This window comes from Psittacula echo, assembly GCF_963264785.1.
Source record: "Psittacula echo genome assembly, chromosome: 4".
Taxonomy (NCBI): Eukaryota; Metazoa; Chordata; class Aves; order Psittaciformes; family Psittacidae; genus Psittacula; species Psittacula echo.
The window spans coordinates 80,304,005-80,328,852 of NC_137738.1; the positions used below are offsets into that span (position 1 = coordinate 80,304,005).

The following is a 24,848-nucleotide window of genomic DNA, read 5'->3' on the forward strand; positions in this document are numbered from 1 at the left end:
TGAAGGTGGTTGAATTATCTTGTTTTTCTTGCTCTTCCTTTTTTCCTTTCCAAGGTGGCATATGAGCATCGATTAAATGAATTATAAGGTTTAATTGATCCATGTTTTATTGATTTTTCACTTTTTTTAATTTAGAAGGTAAAACCTTCCATCATATTTAAAGTTGAGAATTATGGGTGAGATAATAGAGGTCTGATTCCAGTGGAAGTTAAAAAGGAGAAAGTTGCCTTGCAAATGTCAAGGCACCTTGTGGTCCAAGATGATTAAAACTAAACTGTTTGCTATATGAATCCCAAGCTGCTGCTATATCTCAGCTACCATGACATTTAGCCAGTGACTTTTCATAGCTTGTTAATAATGTATAGCATTTCCAGTGTAAATTTGTAGTGACAGAGCTGGCCTGCTACAGTAGAGCAGTTAACTAGATTTATTTTGGATAGAGAATGCAAATTTGGACAAGAAAAAATTCACAACTGATGTCAAAAGAGATTGCACATTTACAAGACTATTTAGCTAACACAGTTGCTCAGGAGAGGTTTTTTTCATAATGATCTATTATTCTGCCCCAAATCCTAATGACCTAATTATGAGACACAAAACATTACCTCACTCATCAAGGTTAACACACATGAAGAAAAATTGATGCCACAAACAAATTTCATACTGTAGACTGGTCCATAAAGTTCATTGATTTTACAAGGCTGAATGAGTCACATAGGCGGGTAAAGGTTACAGCATAAATGCTCTTCTTGTAAGTACAATTGCTGTTAATCATTGCTCCCAGATAAACCGAATAAACTTCTATGTTATAGAACCATGTTTTTTTTGAACCTTATATCTCACAGATGCACAAATTATTCATAAGCTGTAAAAGGTCACAAAGCAGATAAAAGAGAGAGTGGGAGAGAGGAGGAAAAGGGTACAGATAAAAAATATTCAAAAGATGAGCTACAAAACAGACTCAAAGAGCGATGAGTTACAATAGGATATGAAGTAGAGTTGTAGGGAAAAATTTGGCTGACATTTCAGTTCTTGCATATTTTCTCTGATGCTGAAGGTTTACTCATGTAGAAGAAATTTTACTGTGGCTGCACTATAATTGTCATAGATGAAAATACATCATTGAGTTCTCTTAATCATTAATCAATCCCTTTGGAATTGTTTTTTATCTAATATTTGGGGTAGTAGAAATGTACATATGCCAGTAGCCCTTACAATAGATAATTAAGATGAGGTAAAACTGACAACAGTTATCACTGCTGCTTTTTTACAGAAGATTCACATACGACATCCTGGATTTTTATTGAAAACTCCATCTAGAAGTTGAAATTTCTTATTGATTTACTCACTTTTAATACAGAATGTGTCTGCAAAAGTTAAAAATATTTTGGCAACCCCAATAAAATTCGGATTTGTCTTGAATAACTCAATTGCTGCATAAAATGCTTGAACAAGTCTGTGAAGTTCATTTACCCGTTTTCTGATGGATCTTTCCAATACTGATAAAAATATAAAATTTTTAATTTCTGTAGAAGTAGTTGCTTATTTTTTTTATTTGTTTAAATAACTGCAAGTTTTTTGTTTACGTACTTATTATATAACAAGTTTGTAAAACAACTTAGCTTCCTATTTCATAGAGATGTATTGTGGGGATGCTTCAGATTTTTTTTACAGTTTGTGTTTTATTGATAATCACTAATACAAGAGATTGTAGGCAGTTGAGTTTTTGCTGAAGTGTGAGGAAGTCAGGAAATAAGGAGACATTCAGGTAGACTTTTCCTCAACTGTGTTCTGATTCATTAGCTGATTCTTCTGCTGCTCTTTTAGTTTTAATCTCAAAAAAAAAGTTTGTTGCTTTCATATGGAAACATTGGTGTTAAACATTGATGTTCCTAGGCTTGATCTGACTAGCTCTGAACTAATGGAAAAATAACTACTTCATTCTCCCAGTGTAATTTGTATGAATTCATTACAAGAGCTGTGTGTTTCTACCTTATTATTCACTCATAAATCATAATGTCCAACTAAAAACAAAATAAGGTATCCATATTTTCTTTCTTTATTTGGTAATTTTCCTTGCTGCATTTGCCATTTATTAATTTTATCTAATGCAATAAAAACCATGAGTTAATACCTGGGATCAGTCTCATATGTGCAGCATCTGCTGCATTAGATTGTTAAATATTATATATAAAGTAAGGATGCTTCTTATTACTAACAATTAGCCCAGTTCTAATCCATTGCATAACTAGCCTTGGGGTACGATATCTACAACACTGTGAGATCAGGTAAATGGCATTTTCTCTAACCTTCAGTTGACGAAATATCAATAATGTTACAATTTCATGTAGTTCTGTGAATCTGTCAATATTACAATAGTAAATGCTTAATTTGTGGTTTAAGATTACTACATTTGTGAATGTTTCTTAGGACCTGATTCATGTCTTCTAAATAGGTCAGCCAAGCACATATGGACAACACGAGCTGTGTTTTCATATCTAGGCAGCTTTCTTAGATTTAAAGAACAGATCTTCATTATATTAATGGGCACCCCTTAGACAGCTAAGTCTTCATCCTGAATAAGCTGTCTTTCTTGTAGCCTAAACTGTGCAGGCCAGCTTCAGGCTTGCAAATTGCTTTTATACTTAGCCCATTACAGGCCTATTCCCTAGCCCCTTTCCGGCCTTTTTCTTGAGTTTGTGCATTGCCTCTCTCATTCATTTTAAATGTCCTGACTGATTTTTTTGCAAAAAAAGCCTTCAGTGCATAGCTGTTCCATCTACTGTAACTGAATCAAAGTACTACAAACCATGTGGAGCAGGAACAAAGAGAATCTTGTATCAATCCATACTGAATCATAATGAAAACCATAGTGGAAATCATCTTACTAAAACTAGAATGCTGTATCTGACAAAATAAATACCAGAGTGTATTGGGCTTGTGCAGCAAGGTTTTGGTAGGCGGGGGGCTACAGAGAGGGCTTCTGTGAGGAGATGCCAGAACCCTCCACTATGTCCAGCAGAGCCAGTGCCAGCTGGCTTCAAGACACCTGCTGCTGGCCAAGGCTGAGCCCATCAGCAAAAGTGATAGAGCATGTGGGCTTAAGAATGGGAATAAAAGCCTGCTGCAGAGCAGCAGAGGAAGAGAGAAATAAGTGAGAGAAACAACTATGCAGACACCATACTACATAGCCCTACTGTTCAGGACCAAGGCAGAAGAGATTTCTTATTGCTTTCCAAATAACTGGATCTTCCCAGGTATCTGCAACCGCTTGTGATATCAAGTACCAGTGGAAAGTGTAAAATTCTGAATTTTTTTGCCAGCTACCTCTGTGAGCAAAACAATCTTCAGTGCTATCAAGGCATAACATAGCAGTCTCTATTATCTCAGTACTTTGGGGGATGGTGTTATGGTTATGGCAATGATTGTGTTATGGAAGTATGTAGTGATAACTAACGAACTTCTCAATCTGAACATCTCACTTGAAACCATATTTGAAAATAGCTGTGATAGAAGCATGGCTTCTTTAAAAGAATAGGGATGGAAGTATCTCTGCTTTAGCACTCCCAACACCCTTCAAAGACGTAGGGGTATAGGCAAGGAAGAGGAAACCAAAGGTAGACTAGCACTACTTACTGGAAAGACTGGATACTGACACTGAGGATGAGGAAATTGGTCTTTTACAAGAACAGTCTTTATCCCAGAGCTGCTGCTTTTCAACCTTGGTGAAGAGGGCATAAATATATTCATGGCCTCAATGTAGCATCATTAGGGCACTAGCTATTACTACGTCCAGCTGAGCAGCATCATGGCAAGTTTATCACTCAAAGGGCACGGCCTGACCCTTCTATTTTTTCTGTTTCTTGATAGCTTTTACTTTTTGTCACTAAAGTATGATTTTAAACCCCATGCTTCACTCTTTAGAATTTGCTTCCCTTTTCCATTTCTTGAGTGATTCTTTTGTGTAATAAGACCACTGGTGTTTGGATCTTTGTTTAGCCTGTGTTTCCCTATCCTAAGTGTTCCCAGTCTCTTGTTATTTTAGCATTCTTGCTCTCTCTCAAATATCCCATCTGATCTCTCTCAAGACATATTCAGTAAAATAATTATTGATAAGCAAACTCATCTCTTACATATTACCTGTCTTTTCTGTGTTCATATCAGCCAGTAGCCCAAAGGGCAAGCATAAAGAGGGTGCACCTTTAAAATGAACAATAGATTGCTCCGGGTTTCAGAATTTCAGCTTGGAAGTGCCTAAAACATTATAGTTACAGTTAAGGTTCATTTTAACTCACAGGTTTCCTATATGGCTTGGTTTTAATTTAGATGTAAGATAGGTCTTACTAGATGGCCGGTGAAATTGGCCACTGATTCTAAACCTGTGTATATATTTAAGGGTCAGTTTAGACACTTAGAGGCATGTATACCTCTTCTCTTCACTTCTGTTCTTCGTCGTGCTACTTTATATAGTCACTTTGGAAAGAGTGTTTGTTATAACTAGGTTAAATGCCCATTAGCTTCCTATACGACCTTCAAGATCATCTTAATAAACTCCTGAATTCATTTTAGAAGACAGAGTTTCCAATCCAGCTGAGATTAATGAGGAGTGAGGAAAGATTTCAAAATTGAAAGTTTGCAAGTATGATTTTATCACAATTTGCAGTTAATGTCAGCTGCAGGTTGAAAACTGCAAAGAACTGGCTCCTTCAGATACATAGAAGATTTAAAGGTGTCTCTTTGGCCATGTTATTCTGGAAGAAAAAAATAAACTGTCCCCTTCTACACCATGCTAATCCTCAGCTGAGCTGTTTGCTGAGATGCTTATTCTCATTTCTGTTCTTTACTGCAGTATAAAAGTACTGAAGTTACATTTTATCTGTTTCAAATCCATCAAATTCAATAGAATCTTTTCAGTCTTTTGTTCAGATATTGCATTTTCATATGCCCGAAATAAGATGGTCAATCCTGATAATGATTGATGTAAAGGTGCAACAAAAAAGGTACCATTTTATGTCAGCGTTTTTTATGAGAGAAAAAAATCTGTGGAGAATGATAAAAAAGAAAAAGATCTTTGCTGAAATCCCTATAAACTGGTCTAGGGTAAAGCATCCCTGCCCATGGCAGGGGGGGTTGGAACTAGATGATCTTAAGGTCCTTTCCAACCCTAACTATTCTATGATTCTATGATTCTATGTTTGCTGATAGGATGAAAGGCCAAAGTGTATCTTCTCAGTAAGTAGATTTTGCTTAGTGTTTTGTGGCCAAAGAGCTACACAGATGGCCTTACAGTTCACTCATTAAGTTTTCTCTTGCACATTATAATTAAGTATTTGAAAAATAATAGTGTGTGCTTCAAATTGTACATTTTCCAAGCAGTATATTGCTGCAATCTGTAACTGATGCAGACTTTGGGAAATCTGCTGTCATTGTCTTGATAGATTCCAAATTCCCATTGTCCAGAGTGTATTCCATATAAAATGAAACAAATATATTCTAATAGTCAAGGCAGAAATAAAAGAAAATATAATTACTGATGCACAGTGTCATAATCTTTCAGAAGTGTTACACATACCTGTTCCATGGTCTATCCTTCTCTGTTGCTTCAGGATTTAGAAAGCTCAGGTAGACACTGCAGATATTTCATAATAATAAATTTAAATAATAAATTTATTTCATAGTAAAAATAAATTTCATAATAATAAATATAAATCACATAATGATGTGTTTTGCATTCACACAATGTAGCAGCTTGAGGAGTAGGTGACAATGACTATTCTAATTTACTGTAACGTGATTTGTTAATGTACTTATCTTCCCTAAAATGGGGCATAAAGTTTTAAGCTCTTCATTAGAGCCAAGACAACATACAAGATGTGCACCACCCACTTGACAACAGAAGTTTTTCAATACACTGTCTCATGTGAAATGTATCCATGTACGACACATCTCAAAAGAACAAGTATTGTAAATACCATCATGGGGCCCTGTTTTGCAAAACATATTTGAGTATATCTGTAAAGTGCATATGTATACAAGGATGTGTCAATTATGAGATTAGTAAAATTTCTGAGCTTCATTAGAGGTCTTGTGAGTCTATTTGGGTTAGTTGTATGAAATCATAGTATTTTGGTATATATGATCACGTAGGATTTGCAACCAGAAATACACAAACAGAAGAGTTTTTTCAAGATGACTAACATCTGATAACTAGAATGATAAATAACCCTGAAGGTTAGTTTTCATGCAGTAGTTACATTTAATGGTGCAACACTTCTTAACAAGAAGTTTTCCAAACATACGCTGAAGTTACTTAGCTAAATTGTTTTAGTAGACAGTCTCTCAATAATACTCTGAGAAAGGTTTGTACTCACCTTGATAGAACCAGTAAACTATAATTGAGACTGTTATGTTTGATTATGATCCAGATGTGAAATCTGTGATTGGGTTATTGGGTTTTGCCATCATAAATCCTCTAACAGATCACCAAGGGTTAAAATGTAAAGTGTGGAAGAGTTCCAGTAAAGTACTTCTTAAATCAGAAAAGAATATATGAGATTGTGTCTTTGTTAATACACGTACATTATACATTTTCTATTTTTTCTTCACAAACTATATTTTATATGATGGTTATGCATAGTATAACCCTTTTGAATGTTGTTTGCTTCAGGTGTCTTGCTGGATTTTCTGGACAGTTTTGTGAAATAGAAGTTAATGAGTGTAATTCATCGCCTTGTCTACACGGCTCAACCTGTGAAGATCGTATCAGTGGATACACTTGTAAATGTCAAAAAGGTAACTGGCGTTTGACAGAATAATCTTAAACAATGATATTTTATTATCATTTATTATGATAGTTTATTAGACCTTGCATCAATGCTACTACCAAGAAAATTGGTAAATTATATCAAACTTACTATTTGTATATAACCTATAGGGAGCACAAATATTACCTCTCTATGTCAAGTTTTTTTAATGAAATCTGAAGAGAATTGACTAGTCTAATAAGCACGTTAGAAACACTTAAAACTAAATCCAGTTCATTAAGTAAGTCTGAAGAATTATCTGGAGCTAGGTTTATTATGTATGATTTCTCTCAGGAGAGACCTTATCACCATGTTCCAGTATTTAAAGGGTGACTACAAAGAAGATGACACCTTTTTTACACGAAGTCACATGGAAAAGAGTAGGGGTAATGGAAACAAGTTACTCCTGGGGATATTCCAGTTGGACACAAGAGAAAAATTTTTCACAATGAGAACAGCCTTTGGAATAATCTCCCCAGGGAGTGGACTCCCCAATATTGTACTCTTGTAAAATCTGGCTGGACAGCGTGCTGGGGCATCTTGTGTAAGTCATGCTTTGCCAAGAAAGGTTGTACTAGATGATCTTTGAGGTCCCTTCCAATCTTATATTCTATAATTCTGTGATTGTGTGATTTAGTAATGTAACTTACTGACCAAGCAAACAGTCAAATAGGCAATGTACAGCAACTACAGAATTTAACTAGCTATTTAATAAAGTTGACTGAAAAGAGATTCTGAACATTTTAACTAACATTTATTATTATTGCTGTCACACATATCCATGCTTGTATCTACTGGGTGGGATGAAAATAAATTTTCTGAACAATTATAAATCATAGAATCATAGAATAGTTAGGGTTGGAAAAGACCTTAAGATCATCTAGCCCCAACCCCCCTGCCATGGGTAGGGACACCTCACACTAAACCATGCCACTCAAGGCTCTGTCCAACCTGGCCTTGAACACTGCCAGGGATGGAGCATTCACAACTTCCTTGGGCAACCCATTCCAGTGCCTCACCACCCTCTCAGTAAAGAATTTCTTCCTTAGATCCAATCTAAACTTCCCCTGTTGAAGTTTGAACCCGTTACCCCTTGTCCTATTACTACAATCCCTACTGAAGAGTCCCTCTCCAGCATCCTTATAGGCCCCCTTCAGATACTGGAAGGCTGCTGTGAGGTCTCCACGCAGCCTTCTCTTCTCCAGGCTGAACAGCCCCAACTTTCTCAGCCTATCTTCATACGGGAGGTGCTCCAGACCCCTGATCATCCTCGTGGCCTTCCTCTGGACTTGTTCCAACAGTTCCATATCCTTTTTATGTTGAGGACACCAGAACTGCACACAATACTCCAAGTGAAGTCTCATGACAGCGGAGTACAGGAGCAGGATCACCCCCTTTGACCTGCTGGTCATGCTCCTTTTGATGCAGCCCAGGATACAGTTGGCTTTCTGGGCTGCAAGCGCACACTGCTGGCTCATGTTCATTTTCTCATTGACCAACATCCCCAAGTTCTTCTCTGCAGGGCTGCTCTGATTCTCTTCTCTGCCCAACCTGTAGCTGTGCCTGGGATTGCTCCGACCCAGGTGTAGGGCCTTGCACTTGGCATGGTTAAACATCATAAGTTTATAACATCAGCCCACCTCACAAGTGTGTCAAGGTCCCTCTGGATGGCATTCCTTCCCTCCAGTGTATCAACCGAATCACACAACTTGGTGTCATCAGCAAACTTGCTGAGGGTGCACTCAATCCCACTGTCCATGCCACCAACAAAGATGTTGAACAAGACCAGTCCCAACACCGATCCTTGAGGGACACCACTTGTTGCTCATCTCCAGCTGAACACTGAGCCGTTGACCACAACTCTTTGGTGCGGGCATCCAGCCAGTTCTTTATCCACCAAGTGGTCCACCCATCAAATTGATGTCTCTCTGTCGTCACGCACAGAGGGAACACATGCACAATCAATATGATTGATAAAAGTGATCCGTTTATTGTGCTCAAATAATGGGTATATATAGTGTCAAACTGCCATGTACACACAGCTTCCCGTAGTGATTGGTTGGCACATACAGCATTGGGTACATTCCAGGTGCATTTCGGTGATTTCCCCTGCTCATATCCACATCCTCCTCTCAAGGTCTCTGCTCCTAGTTCACAGACAATTTTTAGCTACAAGGTTGGCCGGCTGGTCTTCTATCTCTATTGGTTAACTTCCAGGGTTTTTCCACTGCTGGCAACTGTACACAACTGGTGTTTTTTCTCACTTTCACAGAATCTGTGCTTAATTAAGCTCAGACATGGGAACATGACCTTTGCTTGCTAACCATACCTCCACAATTCCCCCTTTTTCTTTTTGAGCAAGCCAGATGGACGCTACACTTTTCTTAAGCATTGATATCACACATCGTAGCATACAACTTGCTATTAATATGAATAAGACTATTGCACATAATATAGTTGCACCTTGCATAAGCAAATCTTTAAGCCATCCAGAAATTCCCCATCCTTTAAAGAGTTTTGTCAACCAGTCCAAACCATCATCCTTCATTAGTTGCTTGACCCCTTCTCTTAATTGTTGCATACTTTTATAGATTGACTCCGAATGACCTGACAAATTCATACAGCACATCCCTTCAAACTCTGCGCAACAATGTCCTTGTGCCAACAACAAAAAAAATCGATTGCTGCTCTATTCTGTAAGGTGGCATGACGAATACTATCAACATCAGTTAAAAGTCCGCTTATAGCAAGTGAAGTAGCATTTGTCTGTCTTGCAAGCCAACAACCTAGTTTATTTAATGTTGCTAAAGCTTGAGGTCTAGCTACTTTGGGAGCTAAAAATGAGGCAGCTATTATTTCACCCAGGTTCCAAAAATTTACTTTGTCATCACAGCTCAAATGAAAAGCATGCTTTGACCTTCAAGAACACAATCCTCTTTTGTATATTATCATAGTGCTATTAGGGATAAACATGCCTAAGATACCTACTGTACATGGGCAATTATATGGGACTTTATATGGGACGGCACCCCCTGCCAGGCCTGATCCTGTGGCAACTAAGGCACAGACTCCGTTTCTGGCTACAAACAAAATCCCTTATTGAGTGAGCTTACAGGCTTTTATGGTATTCTGCCTAGCGGTTAGTAGTGGTTAGTTCCTTTGGTACTTTTCCATCACGAAACAGTCTTATTGATCACGCACTTTCTCAGCCAATCACATTACTGTCCACGCACTTTTGCTTGACCAATTATTTCTAATTTTTAATCTTTTTAATCTAATATTTAATCTAATATTTAATCTAATATTTAATCTAATATTTAATCTTTGCCATCACTACTCATTATATCGAAACTTTCACTTCCCCTTGACTACACATTCTTTATCATGTCTTAAGCATCCTCCTGTGCTCAAATTTACAGTCCTCAGAAATTATCTTGCTGTTCTCTCTTCGGTTCCACCCGATGTTCTTTCTCCTGTTCTTCCCAACTTGTCCCTTTCACTTCTTTCAAGGTTTATGGTTGATAAGAGTCCAGATGTTCAGGCTCTCGTCCAGGTCTACTGGTGCAGCTTCTTGTGCAGCATGTTGAAGATGGCTTTTTTTTTTTTTTTCTTTCCCTCTACACTGCCATTGTATTACAATCTTTCTAGTTTTTGTCTTAGCATTTTCTAGTAGCTGCTACAAATTTGCATGCTCTAACATCTCTTTTACAAGTAACAAATCCACACAGTACAAGGTATAGTTTCTCATTAGTAACTGGCTAGTAAATACAGGTGGTTTTATACACAAAATCACAGCCTCTAATAATAGCTACATTACAAGCACACATATTCAAGTCGTTACTTTTCAGTTGCCCCCAAGTGATGTCAATCATTTATTTTTCTCTTCCTCTATCTCATTCTGCTTGGGGTATTTACTGTCAGCTCCTATAGCTGAGGTATCAGGTTTCTCCACTTGTCTGTCCAGCTCATGGCAAGGGTTAACAAACTTTGCAGGTAGCCACCATGGATCTATAGGTAGGAGGATACAAACACACCCCCTATCAGCTCCTGAGAAGGAACTGGGTTAGAGTGATTCAAAGACATTCTGATGGGAAAGGAATGTGAAGCTACAGCTGCTTGCCTGCTTAGCAGCAGCCATAAATACCTGCCAGCAACAGCACTTTGCATTAACCCTTTCTTGTCCAAAATGTTAATCTGCTACCCATTAAAACTTTTACACAAACCCAACAACAAAAAATACACAGAACACTGTCTGCCCTCAACACACACACGCACACACACACACACGGGATCCCACAAGCACACTCCATACAACTACAATATTCAAAACACAAAGCCTAGACAATCATTATTCCCACTACACGGTCCCTCATACAGAACGTGGCGTAAGGACCCTGTGAAGACAATCAAAAATCAGCTCCAAGCAGCATCATCGCAGTGTGAGGTTGCAGGCTCAACTTCAGTGGGCGCCCCCGCAGAGGCTCTGTCTCCCCACATCGCATGAGCCTTGGGCTTTTACACTGACCAAAATGCACACTCATTCCGATGCAGGTGGCCAGCCTACATCGGGAGAAGTGGTCAGCAATATCCTTAAAAAGTCTCCAAGGGCTAATAGAAACATAGATATACATGGATACATATTTCCCAACTTCTAGTACATGTGGGTAACAAAGAGACTATCAAATGAGTTGTATATGGGGTTTCAAGTCCACAACCTGCCACAGTACTCATATAACATATTCAAAAGGCTATAAGGGTACCCTTTTTTTTTTTTTTTTTTTTTTTTTTTATGTAGGGGCCAATTTGTCATCAGCAGGGAGGATTCCCCCAGGGTAGGCTTTGAGGGTTGTTGTCGCTCATTGTGAGGAACCCCCTGTCCCTCGCCCTGTCGCACAAAGGGGAGTGTTACCAGGACTCACAACACTCCACTTCGCGTTTTCCTGCAGCTGCTGTTGTTGCTGTTGCCGTTGCCGCAGTTTCTGACAGTCGCGCTGCAGCTCCAGCGCTGTCTGCTCGGCTGCGCCTCCCGGGGCACCTTCCTCCACAGCTCCCGCGCAAAGGTCTGCACCTGTGGCTCCTCCACTCGCAGCGCCTCGGTGTCCCGCAGCCGCTCCAGCCGCTCCTCTCCTGGAGATAACTTTCTCGATAGCACCCCATGTCTCCTTCCATAATCAAAGAGGGCAGTAAGCCCTTTTCCTAGATCCCGCTTCTCTAAGAAGCACTTAAATAAATCAAAGGCAGCTTGTCTTTCCATTTTTCACTACTCTCTCTTTTTTAAGTTTTGGTACCAATGCAGCTCACCAGCAAGCAGGCCAACTTAGCAGGCGGCGGAGGCTCCCTCTTCGTCCTCCAGGCTCAGAGGCTCCTATTCTCTTTTAGGATTGACCTCTGTCTCTTCTCTGGGCTTTACCTTAGGACTACTTCTCTTTCAGGATTGGCTTCTTTTTTCTTCTTTCACTGCCCGTTCTCTGCCCGGCATCTTCGACCAGCAAAACCGAGCATTTTTTCTTCTTTCAGCCCTCCGGATGCTGCTTCTCCGGTGCTTTCCCTGCGCAATTCTCTCAGCCACTACGGGTACCCGGGTTCCTCTGGTTCCTCTGTTGGTCGCTGTTCGGGCGCCAGTATGTCGTCGCACACAGAGGGAACACATGCACAATCAATATGATTGATAAAAGTGATCCGTTTATTGTGCTCAAATAATGGGTATATATAGTGTCAAACTGCCATGTACACACAGCTTCCCGTAGTGATTGGTTGGCACATACAGCATTGGGTACATTCCAGGTGCATTTCGGTGATTTTCCCCTGCTCATATACACATCCTCCTCTCAAGGTCTCTGCTCCTAGTTCACAGACAGTTTTTAGCTACAAGGTTGGCCGGCTGGTCTTCTATCTCTATTGGTTAACTTCCAGGGTTTTTCCACTGCTGGCAACTGTACACAACTGGTGTTTTTTCTCACTTTCACAGAATCTGTGCTTAATTAAGCTCAGACATGGGAACATGACCTTTGCTTGCTAACCATGTCTCCACATCTCTCCAATTTAGAGACAAGGATGTCATGTGGGACAGTGTCGAAGGCTTTGCACAAGTCCAGGTAGATGACATCAACTGCTCTACCCCTGTCCATCAGTCCTGTAAGCCCATCATAGAAGGCCACCAAATTGGTCAGGCAGGATTTCCCCTTAGTGAAGCTAAGTTGGCTGTCACCAACCACCTCCTTGTTTTTCATGTGCCTTAGCATGCCTTCCAGGAGAATCTGCTCCAAGATTTTGCCAGGCACGGAGGTGAGACTGACTGGTCTGTAATTCCCTGGGTCATCCATTTTCCCCTTCTTGCAAATGGGGGTTATATTTCCCTTTTTCCAGTTGTTGGGAACTTCACCTGACTGCCATGGTTTTTCAAATATGATGGCCAGTGGCTTAGCAACTTCATTTGCCAGCTCCTTCAGGACCCGCGGATGGGTTTCATCAGGTCCCATGGATTTGTGTACGTTTCGCTTCTTGAGATGGTCTCGAACCAGATCCTGTCCTACAGTGGACTTAGGGTCTTCATTCTCACAGTCCCTGCATCTGCCTTCCAAGGCTTGGGTGGTGCAGTCAGAGACTTTGCTTGTAAAGACCGAGGCAAAGAAGTCATTAAGAACCTCAGCCTTCTCCAAATCCAGGGTAGCCAGTTCTGCTGATAGCTTCCGGAGAGGTCCCACCTTGTCCCTGGTCTGTCTTTTATTTGCAATGAACTATAGAATCCCTTCATGTTATCTTTCACATCCCTAACCAAGTTTAATTCTAACCAGGCCTTAGCTTTCCTAACCTGGTCCCTAGTTTCCCGGACAACATCCCTGTATTCTTCCCAGGCCGCCTGTCCTTGCTTCCACCTTTTATAAGCCTCTTTTTGCCTTTGAATTTTCCTCAGCAGCTCCTTATTCATCCAAGGAGGTCTCCTGGCCCTCCTGCTGCACTTCCTTCTAGTTGGGATGCAACACTCCTGAGCTTGTAGTAGGTGACCGTTGGATATCAACCAACAAATAAATAGAATGAAAAGAAGCGCTTCTTAAAAAATGTGGGAGCTGCTTTCTTATATTGACATAGATCCAGTTAAACAGGTCTTGTGACTTAGCAAGTATAAGGGGTTTAGTATTTATAGAAAGGCAAAGTCACAATCAGCCTGCATTGTCATGCAATCACAAGTTTAATCTCTTTAGTACTACTCACTGTCTTTTGCTGTGTCTATTAAAAAAGAGCCTTTTGTCAACATAATTAGGGTATAAGTAGTATTATATATACCATGATGTACCTATTTCCTGAAACTTTAGTTTTCAGTTTAAGTCTATTGTTTTCTATTGTACTGACATGCACTGCTGAATATTTTCTTTGATGGTACTGATCCAAGATTTCTTAGTGATTCCAAGATACTGAAGCAAAAGTGTGTGCGTATGTGCATAATGAGAGTCAATATGGAAAGTCTACTCATTAGTTTAATCAGTATTAAGGAATTATACTGTAGTATGTAATGCTTAATTTTAGGACTAGCTTGCTCACAGATTAGTCTTTTTGTAGCATTTTCATAACAAATCTGAGATACTCAGTAATTCAGAAAGATACTCCTGATGTACGACTCACTATGTGAAAAACTTCTGGACTTTGTGATATATAGGGTCAGAATTCATGATCGTAAAGGTCCCTTCTGATATTAAAAGTCTGAGTCATGACCTATCTTCATTGCTGTGTGTGTTTTTAACTCTCAACACAGTTACACAATCAAAATTCCTTGTGGATAAAACTGTGTCCTCTCACTCTACCTCGTACTGCATATGATCTTATTTCACTTCACCAATACAAATGACTTAAAATGTTGAAATATATATTTTTTTTATCATTACCGTTCTTCACACAGAACATACCCATTGTGGAGTTATTTTTAAAGATAGTAATATTTTAGCTGTATTTGAATATAGGCATTTAGAAGTTGCTTGCCAGTCAAGGACTATAACAGCTTGTCTCTATGCAACAGTACATGGAAATGCTTGGTATAAGTAGAATGAGCTTCTCTGGGGCCTTGAAACTCTCTTCTGCTGCTAACATGTTTTAAACAACTTCCAGCCCAAGTGTAAGCTGCATTCCTTTTGCGTTTCTTTTCATAATAGCATTCATTAGCAAGGGTTACTACATTATTTCTCTACTAGGAAAAGACACAATGAAGGAACCACATGCATTAGTTATATACATCACAGTAATATATCTTGCTTTTTTTTTTCAATTAATGTGATATTTTAAAATCTCATTTGAGTCTCTGAAACAGCTGAAGAGATAAGAAGGTTGCAACTCAGAAAGTAAATGAATTTGGAGGTGCAGGGGAATCTTTAGGAGGAACAGCTTTTTGGAATGTTACACAACTGAAAAACGGCTTGAAAGAAGATGAATTAAAAATGTCTTGCAGAGACAGAAGGTAGAAATGCTTGGAACAAATTTGCTGTTGTTGCAGGCTACTGCTGTTCACATATGATAGGTCTTGGATTTCTCTACTAAGCTTCTTCTATAGAAATATGGAGATGAGATTGAGTATTTCGGATTTGTAAAGGCAACTATGGGAAAGAACTTCAGGCAGAAAGTGTGATATATCCAGCAACAGACCAACAGTTGGAATTTAATAGAATGGAAAAGAGATAGTATCAAGACAGAAGTAGGAACAAAGCAGATGACTGCAGCTTTCCAAACCTCCGGAGAATAAAATGAAGCATGTGGTGACAGCATGTGATACCAGAAAAGGGAATTTATTTAGCTCTGACAAATCCATTCTGTAATGGATCATGAATTTTGTCAGCTATTGTCCCCGTAGCAGGCCCCATGCCCTTAGAATAATAGATGCATATTCAGGATCTGTGACTGCAGCTGCAGGCTGTTCAGGTGCAGAAGCAGCACAGAGAGGTGTAAACTGTATTCTAACAGCATCTCAGACAGCTCAAAAGAAACAACAGCCGCTGTTGGAACTAATAGTGGCCTCACAGCTGAAGTCTTTAACTGTGGCAGGCTGCATTTCTGCCAGGACAGCTAAAGCAGGACTGGAATGTAACTGGTGGGTCCACTTGATGCATGCTGCGAGGCAAATGCAGGACAGGGGTAACAACTAGATTTGTATCAGCTGATTTCAGTTTTCATTCCTCAGTGTGGCAATAATGCACAAATTTAATGAATAGGACAAAAAGGGTCAAAAATTAATACACGCAATTCCATACTCTTTCAGTTTAGATTTGGAAAAAACAATATGGCTTTAGTTGCACTATGCAAATCTGGAATGAGATGAGAGGTTTCAGGGAATGTTTTATGCTTCCTAATTCTTAGCCACAAGAGACATAAGAATACAGATAATTCTGTAGGTAAAGGACAACCCATCAAGTCACTTAATTCAGTAAAGAAAGAATATATTCAGCTTTTACTCTTGTTTGCTTACTTATGTCTCTACAGAAACAGAAGTTGGCAAACATTATTTTCCCTGATAGATAGAATCATAGGATCATAGAATGGTTTGGGTTGGAAGGGACCTTAAAGATCATTTAGTTCCAATGCCCTTGCCATGACCAAGGACACCTTCCACTAGAGCAGGTTGCTCAAACCTGGTCTTGAACACTTCCAGGGATGGGGCAGCCACAACTTCCTTGGGCAACCTGTGCCAGTGTCTCACCATCCTCATAGTGAATAATTTTTTCCTAATATCTAATCCAAATCTACTTTCTTTCAGTTTAAAGACATCCTATAATATATATTTATATGTATATATATGTAATAATTGACTACAGTTACAGGTTTTTTTGATTGACATTCCATAAATAGATTTGGATTTTAATAAGTCTTGGTTTGGGTTTTTTTTTGTTGTTTTGATTGGTTTTTGTTTCTTTTCTGACAGGATGGGAAGGCCTCCATTGTGAGCTGGATGTCGATGAGTGCATATCCAACCCCTGCATACATGGCATCTGTGTTCAGAAGGACCCCAGCTTTGGTTACTCCTGTTTTTGCAAGCCAGGATTTGTGGTGAGATGCTGGCATTCTTTCTTTTCCTTCCCTTAACCTGACTATTCATTGTTGCACAGAAAACACTGTATGCAATCCTTTTTCTTTTTAACCTTGCTCAGATAAAGCCTGGCTTTTCTGAAAAATACAATATGTTAGTAACTGTTCTTCATTTGGTTTTGTTTGGGTTTGTTTTTTTTTGTTTGTTTTATTAATAGTAACTCTAATATTCCAGAGAAATAGCTATCTGATATTGACAAAAAGTGGAAAAGTCCACGCGTGTAATGGCTTTGTGAGTCACCAGAGTATGTTAGTATTTTTAAACACTAATTTTATCATACATACAAATCGATGGTTGTATTTCACATATCAATTAATATTTTTACGTACTAAGATAACTCATACTCGAGACTATTGCATATAGACAGATACTTTGAAAACAAGTTCCCTGAAACTAAACCAAATAGTTCCTTTTTACACTTGACACTCTAGGCTTTGGTGCTATGTTTTATTCTAAAGAATCCTTTGAGGGTGGCTAAATGCCAATGCTGTATTCATGTAAAGTTGAAATTTTCATGCTGCCACCACCTTTTTATGTCAATTCTTTCTGTAGCTGAACGATGCAGTTGGTGCATACAATTTTAGCTCGTGCTTTACCTCATTACACTTCAGTTTTGATATAATCTTTTTTTGATATTGTTTGTTAGTTTGAGGTTATTTATGAGGAAAAAAAAGGAGTATATGATTTTAGGTTTTTTTTCTTATTTCAGTAATTCTTATCTCTACAACTCTAAGCTTGAAACCGTTATTTGAATACCTTTTCTTTATAAACGTTGACAATTTATTTGGTGTATCTACAGCTGTAAAATAGAAGGAGCAGGTTATTGCAAGAAAGATTCAGATTCACTTTCATATATCTCTGCAATCAAGTCAAGAAAAAGTAAATTTTCAGACATTAGCTGGTTTCAGGGCTTCTTTCTACAGCAGAAGATTCTCATTTACAGTCAATGAGGGAAAAACTAAAAAAGCAATGAAATGGTAAAAAAACCCCACGTTTTTCTGAAAAGCAGAAAAAACCCTTCTGTCTTCAGTTCTTCCCAGGCACCATTAATCTCTGTCCCACACACATTCCCTCAAGTTGATCCCCAGTACATACTAGCACATGTCAAGGAGTACAAGTGTCAAGTGGGCTGCTTCACAAGGGAAGGCAGGCCAGAAGCCAAGGATAGCAGCAAGGTAGGCAGAGGCAATGATCTTACAGGCAAGGGATTGAGTCCCATAGTATCTGAACAAGGACAGCAAAGCAAGACAAGTGATCATGTTAACTACCCAAAAGGTTCTTCCAAGTACTGCCAGGCAAGTCTATGATCACAAAGCATGTCTAAGGTTAAAGCAGAAGATGAATTGTACCATGTTTTTTTGTATTAATTTCTTACCCAAAAAAATCTTCTGAACATCAAATAAAACTATCAGGGAGGAACCATCGGAGGGATTAAACATCTTAAAATGTGTATTTGGTAGGCCCCTGATGGGTTCTGGTTCCTAACTATTGGGTAAGTGTGAGGAGGAAACAGTGGACCTCCCACAGAAGTAAGTATTCAAGGAGCTCCAGCTACAGTGTTTGTAAAGTAAATCTTCTGTAGTCTAGGTATGTGATATTATCTGAAGTGTGGATTATAAAGTATGGATCATGAAGTTTCACATAAATTTTGAGAGGGAAAGCATAGCCAGTGGCATATGGAATAAATGTTTACTTTAAAAATGAAACAGCTATACATACTTTTAAATAACCTAAACAGTTATATGATTCTATGATCTACCTGCATGGAAGCTGTTAAAGCATTTACAGACAGACTTTCAAGGCTGTCACATTTATCTATGACTATTTAATGTACCCTTCACACACAGCACAGGTTATCCATGTCTGCTTTGTTTCTATAAGTCATAAAATCTTAATTAAATGCTCTTCACCATTACATGTAAAAGTAATAAAAATGCACTAATAAGTCATAGGGAAAGTCAGAATAAAACAAGTTTTATAGGATTAAAAAAAATATTAGACAGAAATATTACTCAAACTGATCATTTGTGCTATTTGTGGAATTAAAATAGATCAAGGAAGAAAAGTTTTTTTATCATTCTGTGGAAATATGACATATGAATTGGCCTGCTGTTCCTTCATACTTTTTGGAATACTGATACAGTGAGTGATTTTATAAGATGCCATGAATTTACCGGATAGCTCATCTGCTTGCCAAAGAAAATGAAGAAATTGATTGAAACAGGCATGGATATATCTAAATCATTCAAAACCTGTCAATTTAACCTCTTCCATTTTAAACACTGAGTGATTTAAACTACTTATAAGAAGAGTAATTTCATTTTCTCTGTCTGTATTTTTGCCTTTCTCTCTTGCATCTCCTATTATTTCCCAACATTATAAATGAATTTAATAGAGTCGATAGAGATCTAAGAAAATGTAAGTTGTTCAAGTTTTGTGTGAATATCAAGCCAGGTAGCCAAGAGAGACTATTTAAGCATTTTGTTTGAGGGAAGAGTGCAATGAGCACATGCTTATTGAGCACTACAGAATTTACTTGAATTTTCTTACATGTGCTCCAGCTGTAGAAGCTTCAGTCAGAAATTGTATCATGATGATATGTTGTCAGAGATGCATGTCTTTCAGGGATGACACCGTGCATATTTTAAGTAGCTATCCAGATATGTAGGAACCTTCTAGGTTAGCTGAGTTAGCTGTATCTCTTCACATAACTCATTAGTTCATTACAATGGAAGTGAAAATAAAATGAACACAGGTCTGGCTTCAGAAGATGTTTATTTCACACTTTAAGAATGTGTTTAATTCATATACTTATTGCTAAAAAAAATGCAGTATTTCTTGTCTTTTTTACAGGCCACTGAATAAAACATTTCTAATTTATTACTAGGAAGGATATTTCAGGCTTCCTATGAATTGTTAGTCTTGATAAAAAAATAAAAAGTGAGTACTAGATCAAATTTGAGACTGCCGTTACATGTTTTTTTCTTTTCCAAGAGGTATCTGTGAACTTAATGTATTAGCGAGGTTCTGTCTGAAGATTTGCTGACAACAGGCAGCAAATACTGAGCTTCAGTGTACAAAAAGAAAGAGCATAAATTTGACAATCAGAACAAACTACAGGCTTTTGGACAGCCAAGTCCACTCTACAAAATTTTCTGTATAACTACTGGTTAACTGCAGATGATTATTTTAACCACTTTTTATTACCAGTGACAATACTATCTTTAATACTTTGCAGTTATAAATCTGTGGAAAAACTATTTATATTGGTAATTTGTAACAGAGTCATAATGTCATTTAGTTAAAATTTAAAGTATACGACTATACCATAAACTTAGTAAAGCAGTATTTTCCACATGATTAGATTTGCTTTCAAAAGTGTGGAAAGCTTAATATAAGCAAACAGCATTTTAAAATGAAAAGGAAGAAATAATTTGAACTAATGGAACTATGAAATGCAAATTGCCTTTAAAAATGGCTTTTTCAAAATTCTCTTTCAGGGACGAAGCTGTGAGCTTAATTACAATGATTGTCTTATACAGTCCTGCTCCACCGGGTTTCTTTGTGTAGATGGAACAAACAATATCACCTGTTTACCTATCTCCCAAAGCAAGAAAATTGTCACTGAAGTGGCTGAAGTGTTTCCTGATGAGATTTTAGACAATGACCTCCCATCAGCCCTGGCTGTGTCTGTGGAAGTTTGGTCTGAACATTCTTCTCCTGATTTTCATACTGGAGAAGTGTCCCAAGGTAAGTAGAAAGAGCTTCTGAGTAATTGCATATGTCAGTCTTCTTTCCTTGTTAGTGCTTTTTTAATGGTAAGAATACTCGAAATGCATTTTCTTCTTAAGAATGTTGTTTTCTACTTCCTGTACTACCTTCTATTCCATTGATTTAATCCATCATGCTTTCTTAATTGCATTCATATGTAACTGGAAAATTACTCTTTTCCCTCAAAAGTGTTTTTCCAAGCATCTTACACATCCAGTAGGGAAAACTGCACTTTCTCTGATTTTGGTTTTCAGTTTGCTTTGCTAGAGTGTACAATTTCATATGCCTCATGCTGCGTTCAGAAATCTCTGACCCTAATGCCAATCTTTCCTTCTTCCTTGGCTAGTCAGCAGCAGAAAGATAATTTGCCTTACTCCATGGAGACTTGATTTTCCTTTCCTACTTCACATGTTTTCTCAGTGCTTCCTTTTCTGTGCATCTAGACAGTTTTTTCACTAAAAATATCTGCAACAAGCCTCTCAACATCTCTGCCACTCTGAACTGTTTATAGTGATGTTTTTGGGAAGCCCAAAAAACTCATATCCTGTTATTTCTAAAATATTTGAAGAAAAGTCAACACTAACACAAGTGCAACATTTTATTTTGAAGATTGTGGCCTGCTCATTTTATTAAAGCTAGTACTATACAGATAACATGTGTAAAAGGCATCCTCTTTACAGTTTCAGAATTGTTTGCTTATATACTCTTTCCAAGTAATTACTTGCATAAGAAATAAGCCAGGAATCCTGGGTTGTTTTTTTTTTAATTTAGGTAAATGAGTTTTACTTAATGCTTGATTTCTGTACAGACTGGTCTTTTGGAGATATACATATGTGCCAAGTAGGAATGAGGCTCTGTCGGACTTGCTACTCACAAATCAAGAAAACCTGCTGTGTAATATATTGGTTAGTGTCAGCCTTGGCTGCAGTGAGCATAATATTGTGGAGTTTGGGATCTAGCTGAGCATGCTGAAGGTTAGTAATAAAAAAAGTTCTTAGATTTTAGAAGAGCCAGCTTCAGCTTGCTCAACACTCAGCTGGGAGGGATTCCATGGGAAGCTTCTATGGAGGATAAAGGAGCTAGAGAGTGCCAAGAGTTTTTCAAAAACACTCCTGGAAGCACAAAAACCAGTTAATGCCCTTTGAAGGTGAGGGAAGAAGGTGGAACAAGAATCAGAATCATAGAATAGTTTGGGTTGGAAGGAACCTTCACAGGTCAGAGACTCCGTTGGCCTAGCTGTGAGCTTGAGTCTGCTCAAAACCAAAACTAAGCATACTAGAGATGGGAAAGTGGGCAAATACCCATTGAGAACTACAAGGGTATTGAAAGGGGGTGCAGGGACACAGAAAAACAAAAGCTCTTCCTGAATTGAAATTGGCCAGAAATGTCAAAAACTACAAGAAAGGATTCTTCAGGTACATAAACAACAAGCAGAAAGAGAAGGAAAGCATTTGCCCACTGTTAAGCAGGAGACATGAATATCATCAACAACACCGAAAAGATAGAATTTCTCAACACTTTCTTCACCTCTGTCTTTACCAGCACTATTGAGCCCTAGGCCTTGGGAACAAAAATCCAGGTTGATGAAAACGCAGGCCCACTGTCAGTGAAAGAAGAGTTGGTATGTGAAGTGTTACAGAAGCTTGAGCCCTACAAATTTATGGGCCCTGACAATTTGCACCCGAGGGTGTAAGAGCGCTGGCTTTCTGTAATCTTTGAGAAGTCATGGAGATTGGGGGATATCCCAGAAAGACTGGAAGAAGGCAAATGTCACCTTCATCTACAATAAGGGCTCAAAGGAGGATCCAGGAAGTTATTGGTCTATCAGTCTTACTTCAGTCTCTGGGAAGGTTATGGAATGAATCTTCCTGCAGGCTATCACAAATCAAATGAAGCATGTGATTGGGAAAAATAGCATGGATTCACCAGGGGCAAATCATGCTTGACAAACCTGATCACCTTCTACTATAAAGCGTCTCCAGATGATGTGGGGCAAGTGGTAGACATTGTCTACCTGGATTTCTCCAGGGCTTTCAATAGGGGTTTTCACAGACTCCTGCTAGAGAAACTGACACATGATCTTAAGTGGTCTGTGCAATTGGCTGACTGGCCACACCCAGAGGGTAGTGGTGAATAGCACCTGGGGGATTCCCCAGGGATCAACACTAGGCTCAGAACTGTTCAGTATCTTCATAAATGATCTGGAAGATGGGATCAAGTATATCCTGACCAAGTTTGCTGATGATACCAAACTGGGTGTGGAGAAGTCGGCACTTCAGGAGAACTACCCTGCAGGAAGACCTGGATAGGCTGGAAGAGTAGGCTAACAAGAACTTGATGAAGTTCAGCAAGGACACGTGTAAGGTCTTGCACATGGATGAACAAAATTCAAGAATACAGCACAGGCTGGGATCTGCCCCTCTGTGGAAAGAGACCCGGGGGCCCTGGTGGACAGCAAGCTCAGTATGAGTGAACAGTGTGCAGCTGTGGCAAAGAAAGCCAACAGGAATCTGGGTTACATCAACAAAGGTATCACCAGCAGAGATAAAGAAGCCATTAGCCTGCTCTACTCAGCACCTGTCAGGCCACACCTGAAATACTGAGTTCAGCTGGGTCATCTTGTCTAGACTGTTTTTTTTTCAAGAAAGGTTGGACTAGGTGATCCTTGAAGTCCCTTCTAACTTGCTATTCTATGATTCTAAGCTTTTGTTGCATTCTTAATAGGTAATATTCCTTCTTGATGTAAGTAATGACACAGTGAAAAGCAGTTAGTAAATACAGTTACATCTGTATATCTTCCAGAATATCACGTCAGCTAGTTTGCTGATGTTCTCAATGGGTAATATTTGTAATTCATTCCTTTTTATATTGATTCATACTAGCAGTTTGAGTTAGAAAATCTAATACTTCTGAGCAGTGCCACTTAATCTGATTTTGGCCCTCATACAGAATATGAGTAATGGGAAATTTGCATTTACTTCACTCATGAGGTCACTAAAACTACTTTTGCACTTTTATTAATAATATGATTTCCAGAGTGGTATTTGTTTGCTATATAATACTTTGGTAAGACTGAGAGAGGTTTTGGTGGCCATGTAATTTGCTGCAGAGTCAGTCTAGGGATGAAGTTAGTTATTTTTTTCTTTCTCTTACATGTTTTTGTTTTGTTGGTTGGGGTTTTTTTTCTACATTTTTATCCTTAAAGGCCTAAAACAGGCAGATATTTTCAACGGTGGGACACTTCTGACCACTGATTTGGCTAAACTGAGCTATGGACTAGGAGGCCTAATTGCCACTGGAAAGTCTTCAGCTGTATTCAGGATAAAAACAACAGATGTTCTCTCTTCACACTTTTTCTTAGTTCATCTGTTAAGGTCTCAGTAAAAATAAAGTCTAATTGATCACGCCTGTACCATACATGGCTACTGATACTTCTATAGATTTAAGCTCAGTACCTCTTCCCAAGCATAATTATGATACAATCTCATTTATCACTAGTTCCTTAATGACATTTTTCCAACACAAGTATCATCATTACAGGAGCACTAGACTGTTGTTTATCTGCCACAGGTATGAGTTTAGAAATTAGTAATATACCAAGGGCTGAAATAGAATTACATAGCAAGTCACTACTCTCATATGGGTTACAGTTTACAACTGATTCTACAAGTGCAGCTTCAGTTCTTTCCAGGTTGTTTCAAGAAGCTCCTGAAAATTGTCGGGTGCTTTTTCAGTATCAGAAGATTGCAGATTACAAAGTCCTCCAATAATTTCTCATTCCTTTACTAATGTATACATATAAATTCAGATATCTTTCCTTAGTCACGAAACTGAAATGCAAAACATCTCTTCCTAGTAAATATCTGGCTATTACTGCTTCATTCATCAGCCAGATACTCACAAACATCAAATCACAGTCTGCTGATTCTTTAAGTGACTTCAGCCAAATACGTGCAGCATTTTCTATGACTGGAATAAAACTGATGAATTCCCAGACCAAGTTCTGCATAGCAAACAGTTTCCACTTTATGAGATATTTTGGATTAACTCAGTGATATTAACCAGCTGGTACACACTAATGGGAGCTCCTGCTATTACTTCTGGGTATTTATGTTCTTCATCTAGCAAAATAATATCACTGGAGTTTGCATGACTGTCATCCTTGCATCCCACTGCAGGAAATATACACACACATCTCTGATACAACT

The 24,848-nt window shown here is 38.6% G+C and overlaps 1 protein-coding gene across 1 annotated transcript in view; it reads left to right on the forward strand.

Annotated features, from left to right (window-relative positions):
- Positions 1–24,848, forward strand: part of EYS (eyes shut homolog) — a gene marked incomplete at its 5' end in the record, with an annotated part of 835,842 nt that overhangs the window by 459,409 nt on the left and 351,585 nt on the right. Inside the window, 3 exons of the mRNA XM_080615919.1 lie at positions 6,668–6,792; positions 16,705–16,829; positions 20,370–20,619. Of these exons, the coding sequence (XP_080472045.1) occupies positions 6,668–6,792; positions 16,705–16,829; positions 20,370–20,619 (500 nt within the window). The remainder of the gene's footprint in view (positions 1–6,667; positions 6,793–16,704; positions 16,830–20,369; positions 20,620–24,848) is intronic.